Raw genomic sequence first — 18958 nt, 5'->3', positions numbered from 1 at the left:
ACACACTGAGGAGCGTTGGTTGTGTCTGCAGCAGGTATCATTTGCTAATGAGGTGTGAGTTATGATGGAGAAGCAGCTTGACTGTAGAAAGTCACACAGACGCACACATATACACGTCAAGCTTGGTGAGTTTGTGCAATGCTCCGTTTCAAAAGTGGAAGTTAATTAGTGTTGACCCTTTGTTCAGAGAGAGGCCAATCTTCCTTCCAGTGTTATGAACTCAAATATCTGTAGCAGAATTATTTCTTAAGAAGTGCAGATGTTAACACCATTTCATTAGGAGTTTTGAAGGCGGCTGCCTTTTTCCTTATATTTTTATAAACCTCATGTTTTTGACCAAAGTGAGAGTGGAAGGAAGAAATGGGTTTCAGTCTATTGCAAAAAGTAATTTAGTAGCTTTTAACAGGAAACATTTTTCACATGCATTTTTATAATGTGTCTTTGCATACATAAGGACAGAGAGGACTAATGTATTTGAATGTGCAGCATTAGCCACTGCTGGGTTGCTCATGTGGAGTAAATGGTGCAGAAGTGTTTCTCATAGCTAGAGTGTTTTTCTACCTCCACTATAAAAGTACACGAACTTCACTGCCCAGGGTCCAATCCATGTCCCTTCATGTTTCACATTCAATGGAGGGATTCCTCCTCCACACAAAGGCAAAGAGAGACGGATCTAAGCCAGCAAATCATTCTCATTTAGGTCATTTCCCTCAGTGAGCTGGTCTGAGAGTGCACTCAGCACTCGGGACTCCATCAATTCTGAGATTATCCTCCTCTGTCTATCAAAGGGCTTTAATGCACATTTTAGAGCAAGTCCACTAGAGTTCAGCAGCTTGTTTGTTACCCCGGGGGTGTGCCAACTGAACCTTGCATGAAAGAGGTGAGGGAACACTCCACTGGCTCAGTTGTGTTGCTGAATTCGAGCTTGAAGGCAGAGCCACTTGAATATCACATATATTCCACTCCTGGTAGGTGAAAGAGCTCCCTCCAGCATGGATGTGGTGCTGCCACCACCGCTGACGTCGTGCTTCACAGTGGGCGAGGGAGCTCCTGTTGATCAACAACCATTCATTCTTTATGAGCCCTGGATGAGCGACTTCCTGCAAGAGCAGCAGGGTGCTTGACAATGTCACTTCAGTCACAAGTGGCATTTTCACATTGTATTTTTATTTACCTGCTTTCCCTGTTAGGCACAGACACATTTTAAAATCTCAAACTTTTTAACCTTTGTTATATAAAGCACACCATCAATTTGTCATTTGTTCATTTTATCTTAAATATTGGTCTTGTTCTCCCTCTAAAAAGGGTCTCTTACTTGTGTGCACTAATCTAGAGTTAGTATCTCATTAACATAGGACTTGAGAAATACATCACCATGATTACTACTTTTTTTCCCCCAATAGCTTATTGTCTTTGCATCAAACGGGATGAGATTTGCTGTGCAGCACCTTTTAAGCACTATAGCAGTTACAGTAAATGATCCAAATTAGAGCATCAGCAGCTTAATGAAGTTATTGCACGTAAGGTCACTGTTGTTGTACCCGATGATTGCCTTTACAAGGATTGTTGGTTGACCTAAAGGAGTTTTTTTCTGTTGAACTACGGAGCACGTGCTTTATGATAAAGGACATCAATGAAAAAAAAACAGCGGCAAACTTAAATCCATGCTTCCCATTAAATATGCAGATATCGATTCAGCAGAGTGGTAGTTGGATTCTAAAATAAAAAAATAAAAAAAATAGTGTTTGGGGTATTGACCCAAACCTGGAGGTGTTTTGTCCTCGGCCACCAGCTGTGCCCCCATCTGGGACCGACGTGCAACAGGCAGAGGCGTGCATGAATGTATGCTCTGAGTTTCATCCTTGTTTTATTCATTTGTAAATCCTCATAAAATCATTTGAATCTGCATGGGTTGTTGAGAGAATATTTATAAACGTATTGATTACCCCAGCCTTTGATGGAACTTGCAAAGCATTTATTTTTCTCAGACCATGATAGTTTTCTTAATTTTTGATGGTCAGGATCATTATCATTAATTAACTATTTTAATCATACTACTTTCCACTAATGCAATTGCCAACACAGCACCAACATACATTTTACCCATTAGTTTTCTTTCTAACTGAACATAGCTGCAATGTCAGGTTGTAGTTCTTGTTCGTTTTGGTTCCCCTCCCCTCTGACCGGTGATGTGGAAGATGGTCGCTCATTCTTTAAATGCACTGGAGAGCAAACTTGCCAGACTATGGTTCACGTGAAGGCCATTAAACAGAGCCGGTGACATCAGAGTTGGAGTTCAAAGCGCTGCAGGAAGGTCGGACCCGCTTCATTGAGCTCACAGCAGTGGTGGATCTTATGGGAATAGTGGTCAGAGCAACACTTTTAGAGAGAGAAAACCCTTTTTTTTTTTTAAATGTCTTTCCTGAAAATACTATCACATTATATTGAGAAGGTTTAAAGATTAATCCAAAGAGTTAAAAATTACATAAAATAGTAAACAGATGATGAGTCTGAAGTCCTCAGCCAGCCATGTCAGGCGGCTTCCTGCTGCCAGTCGAGGCAGCAGGAAGCCGCCTCGCCCCGAGAATTTTTAATGTCATGTGACACAGTGGTGTTCTTCCGCTCTGGTGAAACTTTCAAAAGGTTTCTAACATCATCATCATCATCATGCATCGCTTCAAAAACATCATGCATCACGCCGACTGTAGGAACTGAAGGAAGAGTGCATCCTTTTATTGAAGGTGTGCAAAGCATTGTAGGCTGGTATTTTATGGAGTGGAGCTTGGAGGCATTTCATTGAGCTTGGGAGCTCTTGTGTCTGAGTATTTGTGGTTTTGTAGACATTTAACATGCTCTTATTATGTAAAAGACCAGAGTAATTGTAATATCCCATTAAAAAGGCATAATATCCACCCCCTTTCTATTCCCACTTCATACGGTTCAGTGTCATGGGGGCTTGCAGCCTCTCCCATCCATCACCATGTGTGAGGTGGGGTTACCCCAGGGGGGAAAAAACCTCCAGACTGCACACAGAAAGGTTATCAGGTGATCAGGAGTCATCACCACCGTGCTGCCATGCTGCCCCAGAGGCATAATCCAGCATCTTTAAAGCTACATTTTGTACTAAATCAGTCAAAGTCTTCCTTTCTGTCTGCACAAATCAAAATCAAGCCAATGCTTCCTACAACAGCGTTTGTGTGTCTGTGTGACATCTGACACCAATAGCAAGGTGAAATTGTCAAAGGAAATCCACCCAGTGAAATGCTGAATTTGATGACAGCAACAAAGATTCACGAGTCAGAGGCGCCATCTGGTGAGAAAAGCCTGTAACTGCACCCTCATCAGCTTGATTAGGATTCTTCAAGATGATTTTTATTTTATTTTTATTTATTTGTTTGCACTTACAAACATACAAGCATCGAAAAAAGAACAGAAAAAAAAACAAAGATAAAATGTGCAGGAAAGATCATGAAGCCCGACGGGCTTATAAGCGATCCTCCCCTCTTAAACATACAAATAATTATAATCAACACTTTACACCCCCCCTCCCCACCCAATACCCCCTTCCTCATACGCACATACACACATGTGCATATTTACAACTCATACGAAGAAATATATTATCAGAAACAAACAAAAAGGTCAGCAAACAATTTTATCATTTGAATATAATGAAACCAGAAATTGTTTTAAATTTGTTTTAAATATTGACAAAGATGGAGAGATGTTTACCACGTGTTGATGACTATTCCACAGCTCTGCACCACGATACTTCAGCAGAAACTGACCCCTTGTGGTGAGATTCTTAGGCATATGGATATAATTGGCTTGCCTGGTACTATATTGATGAACATCAGAATTCAGAGTGAAAAAATTATCAAAACACTCAGGCAAAAAATCTCTCCTAAATCTGGTTTTATAGACAAAGGTACAAATTTGAATTGTGTTTATGTCATAAATTTTCAAGAGCTTAAGCTTATGAAATATTGGCAAAGACTGAACAAATGCATTTGAAAACGTGACACTTCTGACAAATCTTTTTTGTAACAGGTAGATCTTCTTAAGACTAGAGTAATAGTTAGAACCCCATACAATGTTACAATGTTACAGATATGATTACCAAAAATCATAATTTCATTCTGTACCACTGCTCTCATTCTCAGAACCTAAAACCTTGAAATTGTTTGTAGCATACAGCAATATGATGGGCAAAGTTGTTTTTTTTTCTTTTGCTTTCTCTCAACATTATAGCAGCCCAGCCAGACTTGAAAAAAGGAAAAAGAAGGCGATCCATCCTGAAGTGGTTGCAGAGCTGAGTACAATTTTAAAATCAGCCATGGAGCAGAAGGCAAATGAGGTGCGTGACAGTGTGACACTCATAGATATGCGAATCAGTCAGACTCAGTCTAATGCCACCTTCGCTTCTCCAGTGTCCCACCACCACCTCTCCTCACAAGCACATGAAGAACAGGTCTAAATCTACAGAGGAGATGCAGCAGTCGAAGAAGGTGAGCAAAGGTCTGGCACAATATTTCTTTATTGAAACCTTTATTTCTTTAACTCATTGGACCTCATGTGACTATACTATCCAATCTGACAGCCTTTTTCCTCACAAAAGTCACTGCCAGGCAGGCCAGAGCTGGACAAAGTGAAGGTGAGCTTTGTTTGGGTTGTATTCCTGTACTTACTGTATAATAAAAGAGATATTCATGTTCCTCTTTCATTCATGTGCCCCTTTAAGCAGCATTGTAACCATCTATAAGCTATTAAAAACAACCTAGGACTAAATTTTACTTTTCTGTGCTGCAGGAGTGTCCTGACGGCTCGGACACGCCCTCTTCCTCCACTGAAGAGCTGAAGGGATAAATCAAACTGACATCAAGCTGCATTCATTACCATAAAATGTACACATGTCCACAAGGAAACATGCAGATAACCATGGATAACAGGAAGCTACAATATAAAACATGGAAGTTGTGAAACTGAGGTGAACACAAAACAGCTGAGAGACAAAAACACGGAGAATAATGCCTTGTAAACGGAAGGGACACCTGTGATGAAGCTGTGCCATTGTGCTGTGAGTGTTGTTCATGTACTATCTGAATGTGTGGTTACAATAAAGTGATGTTGCTCAGTAAGTCCAACTTTATTCTGCTCTCTTTCACAATAAATGTGATAAAGTCTGTGAATCATGCACCCCACCACATGGACCAAAAGCCGGCCGACTGTCTTGCCTGCTGATGGAGATCTGCCAAGCTTAGTGCTGCTCAAAAAAACAAAACAAAAAACAAAAAAAGCTGTAGACGCAACTCGAATGTTTCTTCAATACTGTATTGAATTGTTTGTGCATCAAATTCTGGAAGAACGAACATGAAACGGTCCAATTTCATCCAACCATAACCATAAGGAGCTTTTGAATCAATTCCTCACCACAGTAAGTCTGCCAAGGTTCGCATCCTGGTAACAGCCCACTGAATTCTGGGACATGCGTAGGTGCAGTAATGGACTGACGAATTATTCAATTGTATCCCAGCTCTCACCTAAAACCGGCTGCGTAAAAGTTCCAAGTCACCGTGGCCAAGGAGGAAGCAGTGATGGATGGACGGACGTATCACTTCAAACTGTTTGTTGAGGGATCAGTCCTCATTAACACACTTGAACAAATGAAAACATTAATTATTTTTGGTGGTTTAGTTTAGATCAATTCAATTAACATTATCCCCAATAGAAAACTACATAAATGCTATGTGTAACGTCTTTTCTTTAAAGTGTGAATTGTTACTCAAAGTCACATTTCAAACATCGGCTACAAACAATATAACTTTCAAAACTATGAAGATCTTGAGGTGGTGTTTCATTAATATGAGAAGTAGCATGACCATCACCTTTGCCGGTAAAAACAGAGCGAGTATATACGCATTCCTTAGTGAAAGATTAACCTTGGACAACACAGCCGAGAAGCAGCAGATGTGCTGAGTGGCAACGTGATGACCCTGTTGTTCTTTAAAGAAATCACCATACTAACAGGTGGCAGCAGCGTTGCCATGACGTCACGTGCAGAAAGCTATTAGGCGCATCATAGACGGCTTTTCACCAAAGTGTTCTGGAGATGCACTGGAGATTTAGCAGTCACCAGACAGGTGTGTGAGTGATTACAAGTTGGAGTCTCTGTGTGTGTGTGTGTTTGTCTGTGTGTGTGTGTGTGTGTGTGTGTGTGTGTGTGTAGCTGTGCATTTGACTTGCTTGACCTAACTCTGCTTCGCACATAGAGCAGCCCTCACCTAGAGTCACCTCAGCTTGAACCGCACTCCCTGCACAACAGTAAAGCTCTTATTTCTCCCCGGCTCCCAGCTCTCATAATAGTTTGGAAAGCATCAACTGAGGCGAGGGGGTTACTGAGTTCTGCTCATGAGCTCATGGATGCACGTCCGAGGTCAGCAGGTTTGGCGGATCTGGTTGAGAGCGCTGCTGATATGACAGAACTGTACCAGCACTAATTATTAACAATTACACAGTTTCACAGACCAGTGCTGTTCTGTTCCATGATGAGGAGGGCAACATCACCTGTGGGTACAGGAGTGTGTAGGTAACCGTGTGCATGTGCATGTGTGTGTGTGTTAAAGAGGAAATCTCCCCAATAGCTCATTCCAATCACAACATTCTTGATATTATGTGCTGGCAAAGCACCTGAGCACCTGCACTGTCTGCACAAGTCACGCAGATTACACCTCACATGCCTAAAATACTTCTGCTAACTGATTTTATAGAAGATATGATCATTTCATGCCCTTATTCAAAACTTTTCCATATAAAAAAAACCAAATGAAAACAAAATGTGAGTGAAGTAGCACAATTCTGCAGTAGTTCCCCACATCCACCACTAGATGTCAGACTTCTCCTGCCCTGAAACCTTCATAGACGTGAGGATAAATCACTCCACACACGCACTTTATCTTTGAATCATCTTCTTGACCAAAAAGCAGGAGAAAAACAGCCTGCTGAGAAAACATCAATCATTACTTAACAAACAACATACGTACCCGACTAATGCATCATTAACTTATCGCTTTGTGTTATTGATTAACAGTGTTGTCTCTGGTGGCGAGGCCAGTTAATCACCAGAGGATTAGGTGGTGCTCTGAACACCTCAAGACACGGTAGCTTATTTAAACATAATTTATTGCTCAGTTTGATCCTTTTCTTTACAGGAGTCACACTAAGGCTGTTTGAGAAACGGTAAGAGCTGATTCTTCACAACTCAGCATCAAATACAGTAACATGTTTGTGATCAAGGTCATCAATACTATGTTCTAATTTTTTTATTATTTTCTATTTAAAACTGCAGTTCTGACATTTTAGTAAATGTTAAGGAATTTATAAGAGCATAGTGACAGTAGTCACCATGTTCACCATTTTTCTTCCATTATTTATTTATTTGAAATCAAATTAACATCAGAAACAAGACTTAACAAAATGCTTCACCACCTAAATAAAAATGTGTTAAGTAAAAGATCAATTTAAAAGATACTGTATCAGATGGGAACATTGAGGTTGGTGTATATACCGTCATCTGCACAGAATTCCCACTAAATGTGTCCACAGTTTATTCAGCTTAGATTTATATAACTTTTTACTCTTCCCTCACATACAGAGAGACACGTATATGCTTACAGTGCCTCTGATCCAAACCTGCAGGAGGATGCCGCACACAATGCTAATGATGCATTGAGTGTAATTACTGTAATTTGGGCTGCTGTAATTACTTCCATCCTCTTCGCTTTTAAGGGATACATCAGTATTGCCTCTTCCATTGAAGTCTTTAAAATGTAGCAAAGCGGCTAACATGAAACGGGGGAAAAACATACTCTTTAAGCCAAGAACGTGGAACCTTTTTGAGAGGAGTTGCAGCTCTTAGATGGTGGAGCGTCTCTTTAAGAGGTGACTCACAGCTGCAGGAAATGGAGGACAAGTTACACTGGCGTTCTCTTACTGATTATGACAACCCGTTAATTTGATGGGAGGTGAGGTGTGCAACCTGACCTTAAATCAAAGATAGCTCCCTCTTGTGAACAAAGTGGGTCGCCTTTGTTGTCTTCTAATTACTTGTCAATTGCTGTCAGTAACTCTGAGAGATGGCTTCATATACACGGTCTCCTCAGATTTCTTTTTATTGCTGCAGATGGCTGATAAACACATGCACTCTCATCTTTGTCCCATCTTTCTGATTTAAATTTCTTGCACATCTCCCCACAGCACTCAAGCCGACATATGTCCTCTTGTTTTCTAACCACCGTGTCCTCTGGACAGAGCCCTGAGCTCAACTACAGCGGTAACTTAAACCCTTATCGTATGTTGTTTTACGTTCTTGAAGCTCCTCAAAGCTGCTCTTCACCCTCTGAATGAAAACTCTTGTTTTCTGTTGCCAGGTTCGAGGATGCATGCACCTCAGCTCTCCTCACAACCTAAACTTCAGAGTGAAGAGGACGGGGAGTCTGGCATCGGCTCCATCCTTGACCTAACGAGCAGCTTTGACGGCTACAGTGAACTTGTCGATCGCCACTCAAGCAAACCTCCACTAACTGAGACGGATGGACTCCCTGAAGAGAGAGGTACAAGAAAGAGGAGAGGACGAGAATCACACTTTTATGTCTTGGGCTGCCAGTTTGATTTCTGAATAAGCACATGGCAGCAGCAGAATCTGAGGGGCGTGCTTATTAGCAAAGCACACGATACTAGTGGGATGCTGTGGTCCCACTGCAACTCAGTGGTGTTTGTCTGCATGTGGATAATGTCAGATGGCTTTGTTCTCAACACATGGGAGCTCAGCGAGGCTATCGCTCTCATCCAGAAGGCTGAAATCACACAACAGCAGAGCTGCACACAGCAAGCGTCCCACCCTCTTAGTACTCTCCTTGATGAAGCTTTGTTTCTTAAACAAAACAAACAAAACAAAAAAGGAAGTGGTCAATGTGACCGTGTACAACTTAAGCCGTACTGTAGGAATGGGCGATATTTTACCGTTCACGATATACCGCCAAAGAAATTCCCCACGATAAGAATTTGTCATCTTGCGGTAAAAACGATAAATTCCCGTTGATGACGTTTTTGTGTAAAGCTGATTTATGGTTCTGCGTTAAATCCACGCACAACGTACGGCAAGGAAGGAAGGAAGGAAGGAAGGAAGGAAGGAAGGAAGGAAGGAAGGAAGGAAGGAAGGAAGGAAGGAAGGAAGGAAGGAAGGAAGGAAGGAAGGAAGGAAAGAAGGAAGGAAGGAAGGAAGGAAGGAAGGAAGGAAGGAAGGAAGGAAGGAAGGAAGGAAGGAAGGAAGGAAGGAAGGAAGGAAGGAAGGAAGGAAGGATAAATTCCCGTTGATGACATTTTTGTGTAACAAACATGGCGGATCTGAGAGCAAGATAGATTTATAGTTTAAAAGATGGAGTTGAATTGGTATTTTTTTAATCGTCATTTTTATCGTTATCGGGATAAATGCCAGAAATTATCGTGATACATTTTTTAGTCCATACCGCCCATCCCTACCGTACTGCCAGTCTAACTCTCTCCCTGGTTATTGTTCTGATCAGGTAGTTCTGCTCAAACCTCTGCAGAGGGTCTACACAAGCTCAGGCATCTCCTCATCAATATATCCAAGGTCCCTCTCCTCTTCAGCCTCCTCTTCTTCTTCGTTTGCTCCTTGGACACTCTGAGCTCTGCCTTCCAGTTAGCAGGGGGTGAGTATAACTTACCTACTTACTACTACCCCAGTGGGCTGACAGTGAGTCAACCAGTTGATGTTTGACAAATAAATGAGCCACCGCAGAAGAGTTCACGGTGTTCCACTGGGCTCTGCTGCTTCATTGACTCTAAAGCTTCTTCTGGTGACCTTTGTGGATGTGGGGAAACAGGCAGTTTACGGCAGTTTGTCTTGTTTAACATTGCTCCTGGCAACCTTGTCATCTCTGAGACCTTTTATTCCTCTGTGTTTGTGTGTTTTCTGTTCGTGGGCGGCATATTTAACCAGGTAAAGTGGCGGGGGACATTTTCAAGGACAACGCAGTGCTGTCGAACCCCGTGGCAGGACTGGTGGTGGGGATCTTGGTTACCGTGCTGGTTCAGAGCTCATCAACCTCCACCTCCATTATAGTCAGTCTGGTGGCCTCCGGATGTGAGTAGGCGCATTAAAGTGCGTGCCAGTGTGCGAGTGCCAGCGTATGAGCCGTTTCATGTTGTAAAAAGGATATTGAAATGGAAAGAATGTAAACATGACAGCCTCATCTTGTGTTTTCTGCATTTTAAGCTTGTTCTTTCTCTCTCCTTATCGTTTTGCATACAGAGATAATGGACGGAAAAAACAAAAAGAAAACATTAACATATCAATTTTAATGGAGAATATGAAAGCTGAATGCTGCATCTTTAATTATTACAAAAAATAATGAGCAGAAAATCTGAAATCTGAATCTTAATCATATAACAGAGTGCCTTTTCTTAAGAAGTTACTTTATCTTATACAGTATGTTCTTCTTTCTGCTAGAATGGCTTAGTAAATTGAGTTTAGATTAATGCAGGAGGAATAAAATAAGGCAGAGAAAAACGATCCAGCAGTAAAAGGGGAGAGACAATGAAAAAATCATTCTGTGCTTGAAAGCATTTATTTGTGTATTTTCAATCATCACAAACTCAAATTTAACCATAAATTTGATGATGTTTTCTAAACTGACTCAAACTACTCAAAGTCTGGGAACCCGTTTCTGCTGTAACATGCTGCCATCAAGGTGATAGAAACTCCTCGTGTTCTGATCCTAGTTGCTGAAGGATCTCGTGGCTTCATCTTCATGTTGGTTTCACGGGGAATTAGAGAGACGTAAATGAGTAATGATTTTCATGTCGTGGTAAGAAAGTTTGAACCTTTTGCCGTTCTAAGTGTCCAACTTCACCACGTGACAGATTTTCCAGGTCCAAGAATTTCCAAAGATTTCAGAAATCCAAAGAATTTCTAATTGTTTGACACAAATGTAAATGGGAGCCACTTTTTCCTTCGTAATTTAAAAAAATATTTATTTATTTATTTTGTTTATGCTGTACTGGTGGAAATGGATGTGAATTGCAGGGGCACCGAACGTATTTGGAAAGTGACCTTATCTGGCTAGCCAGGCCAGATGTTTATCAAAGCCATTTCTGAATGACTGTACTGCAGGGATGAGTGGACTGGAGTCAGAGTGGTACTCACATCAAACTGAATCACACAGCATTAGCTGTCACCATCTCGCTCAGACTAGACTGTCCCACCTCACGCAGAAACTGATTTCACTTCACACTCTTACATGTTATTATTCCACATTCAGTCCGTAAGACGAATGGCATCATAATGAAGGAGCTGCCACTCTGTCTCTAAAAGCTTTAAATAAGAGAGCAAAGAGGAAGATTGATGTTAATGATTAAAGAGAGAGCAAAACATGGAAGTTTGCCTATATGATGTCTGTCCCATCATGTCATTATCATTAAAGCAAACTGCAAAGCTGCCTCCATTCATTTTGAAATCACGATGACCCTTCATCTCTATCAAAACTCACATTGCTTTCAATTACGCATTAAAAAGCCTAATGCATTAAAACTGTATAAATGTTTTGAGGATAAAATACAACCTTCTGTATGATCTCCCTTCTCAGTGTTGGAGGTAAAATCAGCTGTTCCTGTCATCATGGGCACCAACATCGGGACTTCTGTCACAAACACCATAGTGGCCATGATGCAAGCTGCAGAGAGAGATGACTTTCAGCGGTGAGTGAGAAAGCGCGGCTGAGGCAGAGGATGGTGAGAAAATGGGAGCATAAATGATAAAAGTGTTTAAAGTGCAAGGGAGAAAGCAGAGGAGGATGACGAGAAATCATTGGCAGCTGCTCGCCGCCTCTTACTGTACGCCTCCGTTGCAGTGTATTTTCTAAAAAGCGACAATGATGGCATCAATCCACACCGGTGCAGTGCCAGTAATCTCTGGTGTGAAAAGATATTGCACTGAACACATGGTATTATGTTATGCATGTCTGGTAAAATAATTACAATGTATTCATCTTTAGTCATTTGAATACTGAGCCCATATGGAAACACACATATCATGAAAAAGCGCAGCCGTGAAAATCAGATTAATAAGCAATTACTCTAAGGAGATGATCATGCGGATGCTGGCTGAACCTGGTGAACGCAGTTAATTATTGTGACCCACCGCAGCGCCTTTGCTGGGGCAACAATCCACGACTGCTTCAACTGGCTGTCCGTCCTGGTGCTGTTGCCTCTGGAGGTGGCGAGCGGGTTAATGACCCGGCTGTCCCTCCTGCTGGTCAACATCTTAAGTCTCCAGTCTGGAGAGGAAGCACCTGAGCTGCTAAAGGTCATCACTGAGCCAGTCACAAAGCTCATCATACAGGTAAAACTACTTTTATTTTTCTAATCTCCTGCCTTGTCTTTTTCTGCAGTACAACTGCTCTCTCTTTTTTCCTCATACCAGCAGTGTGGTGTGTACGTTACAAGATGATTTTTATTTCTTCAGCTACAGCCTGACTCACACAGCAGCCGCATTTGGTCTAACGTTTTGGAGCGATGCCCATTTTCCATGTGTGAGGCGACTCTCAGGAAAGCTGTTTAAAATATGTTTGATGGTCATCAGACGAACCCTAACAATACAGCTTCCATCTTAGTTTTACTGTGCAGGAACTATAAAAATGATAAATTAAAGCTGCAAGCAGCGATGAAGAGGCCCTCGCGCGTGCAATTTTCACCAATAAAGGTCAAGGACTCAAAACTAAGTCAGATGACACCACCCACGAGTCTTTATGTCAAACCATTCAAAAGTTATGGCAGAAAGTAGGAACAATCAAATATGGACCAATCAGATGAAGGGGGGGCGCGCTTTTTGGCGTCTATCGTCGCCACGGTAACGCTTTTGACTGAGAAAAGTAATGCGCATTGTCGCAGGATCGAGACGCACATTTTGATGTATAATACAGGGCGAAGAAGCGGACGAAGAAATGCCATAAATTGCGTCAAAATTACATGATTAATTCAAAATGGCCGACTTCCTGTTCGGTTTCGGCCATGGCGCTGAGAGACTTTTCTTTAAGTTGCGACATGATACAGGTGTGTACCGATTTTTGTGCATGTACGTCAAACCGTATTGTGGGGCTTGAGGCACAAAGTTTTCTAGGGGGCGCTGTTGAGCCATGAGGCCACGCCCATTAATGCAAACCATTAAATATCACATTTTTCGCCAGGCCTGGCTTGCGTGCAAAATTTAGTGACTTTTGGGGCACGTTTAGTGGGGCAAAAAGGCTTGTGCTGTTTCCTCACAGCAAAAAGGGGTGGCAGCTCAAATCTCATCTCATCCCTCTTCGAGTGTAAAGTTTGTATGTTCATCTGGTGGGTCTTCTTCAGGTATTCCAGAATTCTCCCACCTTCCACAAACATATATGTTTGGTTTATTAGTGATTTAGGTTGACGTCAGGACCGAGTGTGACTGTGCACGGTTGCTTCTTGATGTGTGGCCTGATGATGGACTGTGGTGTGTAGGTGGCTGGAGCTCAGCGACAGCCGGGATAGACTCCCGCCCCCTTTGACCCTGAATGGGATTAAACTGGTATCAGAAAAAAAGAAAAGAAAAACAGATGTACATTGATTTATAACAAACATGCATGTTCATGTGCCTCTTTAGCCAGGGATGCAGATTTCCACCACACAGCTGCATGTCCAAAATCAACTTCAAGTTCCTGAACTCTTGTTGAGCTAAATTAAGTAGTTGTGGGATGATCTAATATAACTCATAAAAAAGCTATAACTTTGTGTAGTTTTGTTTCTCTTAACTTGTATGTAGGTGCTTGAGGGGGAGAGCATAACGTTGGTTGCATTCTGATTCCAAGGTGGTTCATCAGTTCTCAAACTCCAGCCTATCGAAGTGGTAGAATATTGAACCCCAAGGTGCACCCCTGATGTTTTGCGAGGATTTATTAAAAACAGTCTTTTCAAAAACTTTGGTTGAAGCTTCGAGTACACAGCAAGGTCCTAGATTCCGTCCGGGGTTTTGGATCAGAGGGGGGGAAGGTAGCAGATATCCAGACACATAGTGTCCATGGGCAGCCATGAGAAGCATCTAAACATAGAGATGTAGAATTAATCAACTTGGCTTTTAAAAAAGAATGAACCCTGGCAAGACAGATAATGACGTGAAGTCAACTGAGACGAGCTGGAGATGTCCAGAGCAGACTGGTGTAGATAGATGGCCGGGTGTGATGAGCACATGAGGAGCAGGCGTGCAGAGCCGGCGGGAAGATGGAGGAGTCATCCTGAAAAACACTCAGTCACGCAAGCACGCGATACACGACAAACACAGACAGAAAGGCAGGAGAAGGAAGAGCTTGCTGAGCAGAAAACCCACAACACAGTGCATATATATTTGAAATAAAAAGCATGGTGTTGCCAGATTAGAAAGTCAGTTGGGGTTTCATTCTCTTTAGGTATTTAAGTGAGTTAGGTTCCTGTAGAAACATTAAACTGATATTAACAGAATTAAATTCAGAATTAATTCAACCTAATACACGTGAAACATTTTCCATGCATCTGGCAGCACTGAGAGATACAGCAAAGCGTTTCGTTGGACATCAAACAAAACCTGAAGCCTCAGTTTAAAAGGGTGATTAGCAAATCCCTTTTTAATCCTTTCATATGGCTCACCTTTAAATCGCTGTGAATATCTCTCTTTTTACCCACAGCTGGACAAATGTGTGATCACAGGGATTGCCATGGGAAATGAGGACATGAGGAACAGGAGCCTGGTGAAAGAATGGTGCCAGACTGGCCCGGTTATGGTAAACGCTCATCTCTACTCTGAAGAGAGCACGATATTTATTGTATCTGTAATGTCTAAAAAAAACAAAACGTTTTCCTCATTATTTCCACCTAAAAGTGCCTATAGCAAAAACTGTAGAACCTGTAAGCATCAAACCAAGCGTATAGAATCAGGATCTGGTAGTTGAAATGACCTTGGCAGGCCTCTAACATGGTGTTGGGATAAGAAAATAAAGTTTTGCCTCACATTTGGAAAACGCTGAAGGCTACAGCAACAATTCCCTCCAATTTCTCGCATAAGTTTTGACGAGACAACCTGTGGCATTTGATGCTGCATGGCCAATAGAAGTCTTATAATGAGGAAATTAATTTTACTAGCAAGCATCCTCTGTTAACATTTACCTTTTCAATTTAGTAGTTTTAAAATTACATTTCTATTCCCTCAGTGTTACCTAAAGTTGAGAAAACCTTCTCTGAGTTTGGATTAAAAGTTGTAATTTGCCAAATAGTTTCAAAGTTATAGGCCAATGCCAATTAAAGGACTAGCTCATGAAGGCTCCAGGGACAATATTTTCTGACATAATTTCGAGACACTCAGCTCAGTTGATCATTCTGACATTGTATTAGTAATTGTCAAATCTGGTAAAATGTTGTTGTTGGGGGTGCAGTTGAAGTATATTCAGCAGTATATTTAAAATCCTTACTTTCTACAGCTTGCTGGTAATAGAAGCACTGAAAACTGCCAAGACCTGCCTTGGTCATCACGTGTCAAATGTGAGTAAAAACTCCATTATATGTGTAATAATGTAGCCAGAACATTGAAAACCCTGATGTTTCTGGGCGTGGTCTTTCTCTGCAGGTAGACACTTGTTTGCTTCTACAGAGCTGACGGACCTCGCAGTGGGCCTTATTCTCCTGGCAGCCTCCCTGGTTGTCCTGTGCACATGTTTAATGCTTCTGGTCAAACTGCTAAACTCCATTCTGAAAGGCCAAGTTGCAAAGATCATCCATAAAGTCATCAATACTGGTGGGTGTTTTAATCACTGCACCAGATGCTAAAGAATCCAGTCTGCCAAGCAAACAAACCCCAATTATGAGAAATAACAGTCAAACCATAAAAGTTAATTTTGAATTTTTTAATGAAACTTCACAAAAACATCAATGGGAGAAAAAAAGATCTTTAGAAGGAGCAGTGAGCAGATGTTTGTGCATTTACAAAGCTGCTAACAGTTTCTTCTCCAATTTAGTTAAAGATTTGAGTCCTCTGTTGTTTATTCTGGAGCCTTTTATATAATTTCGGTCTCATTTATGTATCTCAACAGACCCGCCATTTCCATTTGGGTGGCTGGCAGGATACATTGCCATGTTGGTGGGTGCAGGGGTTACATTTTTGGTCCAGAGTAGTTCTGTCTTTACTTCTGCTATGACTCCCCTGGTAGGTGAGTAGTATGTTTACCTTCATTTTTCTACAGCCTGTTATAAACGGTTTCACAAATAATGGATCAGTAATGATCAGTTTCCTGTACTTATGTTCTTAATAATAGATTTGCATGATGTACAGTGCAGCCCCAAGGTCACTAAATACATTTTTCTGTTTGGCCATGTTCTTGAAACCTGCTGAGCTGCACATTACATTCATGTTTTTATATTTGTCATTTAGCTAAATGTTGCTAAAAAGAAAATAGCATATTTTCCGTTGTAAGATGTGGAAGGCACAGTAGTTGGAAAATATCTAAAAATTGGGAAAAATTGTTTGGAAAATTGTTGGTCTTGGAAATTGTAGGCCTTGCAGAGTAGCTGCATCTGCCCCACCTGTTTCCGTTTTGACTAATGCCTCATTTACTACGTAGGCCAGGCAAAATGAAGATATAAGCCTACATATATCAACGGATAGAGACTTATGAAATTTCATTAGATGTTGTGCTGACTAAAGGGAGCATGCTGGGTCATCAGTCTGCCACAGAGTGATGAATGTAGGATGAGAATAATTTCTCATCTTATATAAGAGAAATAAATGAAGAACATCAGCAGTCGGTCAATAATTTTCTTCAGCCATTTCAATCCTATTCAGAGTTGGGGGTGTTTGCTAAGCAGTGGCCTGGAGGCTGTCCTAGTTCTCAATGGGTGAGAAGGGAGAAAATTAACCAATCTTGAAATGAAAAAGCAAGATTGAAAAGGGGTTTGTTAATCTTCTGGCGTGTAGTGCATCTCGGGTTTTGCATCCCTTCAGATCTCTGGGCCTTCCTGTCATAGCATCATGCAATGAAAACAAACCAGACAAATTAAACAAGTGAATACACTCAAATCAAACAAATGTTACCCTATTTATCCGGTTTTCCAGTATATGTTTCTCTCATCTCCTTCAGGTGTCGGGGTCATCAGTCTGGAGCGGGCCTACCCTCTCACCCTTGGTTCCAACATTGGGACCACCGCCACAGCCCTGCTGGCTGCTATGGCCAGTCCTGGGAACAAACTAGCAGCTTCCATACAGGTAGGCTGGTGTTTCATTATACAGTACATACATGTAGTATCATTTTAAAAACCACAATGAACTTCATAAACATCAAAAACAACACATCAACATTATCGCTGTATTTGCTGGACAGCTTTAGCACAGTCCTCGCTGGTGTTCCTCTTATTCACAAAGATCTTTTTTACCTACAAGAACAAAAACATGGCAGTCACTTCAGAGCTTGCATTCTCCATCTATTTGCCTTCTTTATGTTCATAGATTGCTCTGTGTCACCTCTTCTTCAATGTGTTTGGAATTCTGCTGTGGTATCCTCTTCCATTCATGCGTCTGCCCATAAGGATGGCTCGTGTCCTGGGTGAGCGCACTGCCAAGTACCGCTGGTTTGCAGTCTTGTACCTCCTCCTCTGCTTCCTGCTCCTCCCAGCATTGGTGCTGGCTCTCTCACTAGCTGGCTGGCGGGTTATGGTTGGTGTTGGGGGCCCTTTTATGGGTGTCACCATCTTCGTGGTCATAGTAAATGTAATGCAGGCTCGTACCCCCCGACATCTGCCCACCAAACTCCAGAACTGGGACTTCTTGCCTAAGTGGATGCGCTCTCTCAAACCCCTCGACCGACTGATCAGCAAAGCAACTATCTGCTGCAGCAACCCATGTCTGGAGACTTTAGCAGATGAAGGAGAGGAGCCTATCTCAACAAAGACAGCATCTGTGGACATCCAGGAAGAGTGTGCTCAAAGGAAAGAACAGCAGGCTTATTTTAACCCAGTCCTGAGCTGCCTTGATGAGATTAGACCAGGTGTACAAGTTTTTAAATTAAAAGGGTTAGAGAGGTGCAACAGCACTCCACTTTAGGTCCTTTTCTTTAGCTGCATTATCTATAAGTTCTACTTTTAACACTTTTGAAAAAAATAATCTGAGATTGTTTCTTAGTCATGCAAAATGACATGAGGTTGGAAGGATATTTAGAGTAAATCTTAATTCCCATAATTTGCTTTGTGTGGATAATTGATGAAGTCCCGCTTCATCCGAGGATCAAAAATATGAGATCATCCAGCCCTCCAAAAGGTTACTGTCACCTACAGACTTCAAATCAAAACTAATAAGGCCAACAGGGAAACTGTGACTTGGCCTAAGCTCACAGAAATCAAGAGAGAACATCCTTACATAGGCTATGATGTATGATCCTAACTTCACCGTGACTTTCAGACATGGTGAAGGTCTATTAGTTCCATTAGAACCAATGTGTAGGATTTACTGATTATCTGATATCTCATTTCGGGACTGTTTTTAAGTGATTATACACAAAATTGTTTTTTCAGCTAAAATTATATTGTATTACAGTCACTGCAATGCTGTAAGGTGCTATTCATTAATTCAGGTCCATAGAAAACATATAAACTCATAATTACAAACTAATTTCTATCAGAACTGTACAGATGTTACTCAAAGACTCGCCATTCTATCATGTGGATTTTTGATCTTCAAATCATTCCACTTTGTGGATCTGTTGCTAAACAGAAAGTGTCGTCATGTTTCAGCAAATCTTTGAGGATACAAAGGCAATATTTGACATCTAGGGAATACTGCAAAAAATAACATAATAACAAAATAATAATATATTTTCTTCATCCTAAATTGTCCCATAGGAGTTTTTCC

At 41.4% G+C, this 18958-nt stretch overlaps 1 protein-coding gene across 1 annotated transcript; it reads left to right on the top strand.

Annotated features, from left to right (window-relative positions):
- Nucleotides 1-8268: 8268 nt before the first annotated feature.
- Nucleotides 8269-18308, top strand: slc34a1b (solute carrier family 34 member 1b). The gene is made up of 12 exons (XM_061726263.1): nt 8269-8329; nt 8427-8609; nt 9582-9728; nt 10019-10162; nt 11664-11775; nt 12223-12418; nt 14754-14849; nt 15543-15603; nt 15689-15856; nt 16152-16268; nt 17196-17320; nt 17561-18308. Exons 1-12 carry the CDS (start codon nt 8269-8271, stop codon nt 18152-18154), a joined length of 2004 nt encoding a protein of 667 aa, XP_061582247.1. The 3' UTR covers nt 18155-18308.
- The last annotated feature ends 650 nt before the right edge of the window (nt 18309-18958 follow it).

This window comes from Cololabis saira, chromosome 7 (genome assembly GCF_033807715.1).
Source record: "Cololabis saira isolate AMF1-May2022 chromosome 7, fColSai1.1, whole genome shotgun sequence".
Lineage (NCBI taxonomy): Eukaryota > Metazoa > Chordata > Actinopteri > Beloniformes > Belonidae > Cololabis > Cololabis saira.
Note: the sequence above shows the minus strand (reverse complement) of the source record. Positions and strands in the feature narration are given on the sequence as shown.

What these genes read in the sequence shown, in the direction of transcription:
- slc34a1b (XM_061726263.1), top strand. Translation starts at nt 8,269, where the DNA reads ATGTCCTCTTGTTTTCTAACCACCGTGTCCTCTGGACAGAGCCCTGAG. An exon ending in CCCTGAGCTCAACTACAGCG is followed by an intron (nt 8,330 to 8,426) that starts GTAACTTAAACC and finishes TTCTGTTGCCAG; the next exon opens with GTTCGAGGATGCATGCACCT. An exon ending in CAGTCTGGTGGCCTCCGGAT is followed by an intron (nt 10,163 to 11,663) that starts GTGAGTAGGCGC and finishes CTCCCTTCTCAG; the next exon opens with TGTTGGAGGTAAAATCAGCT.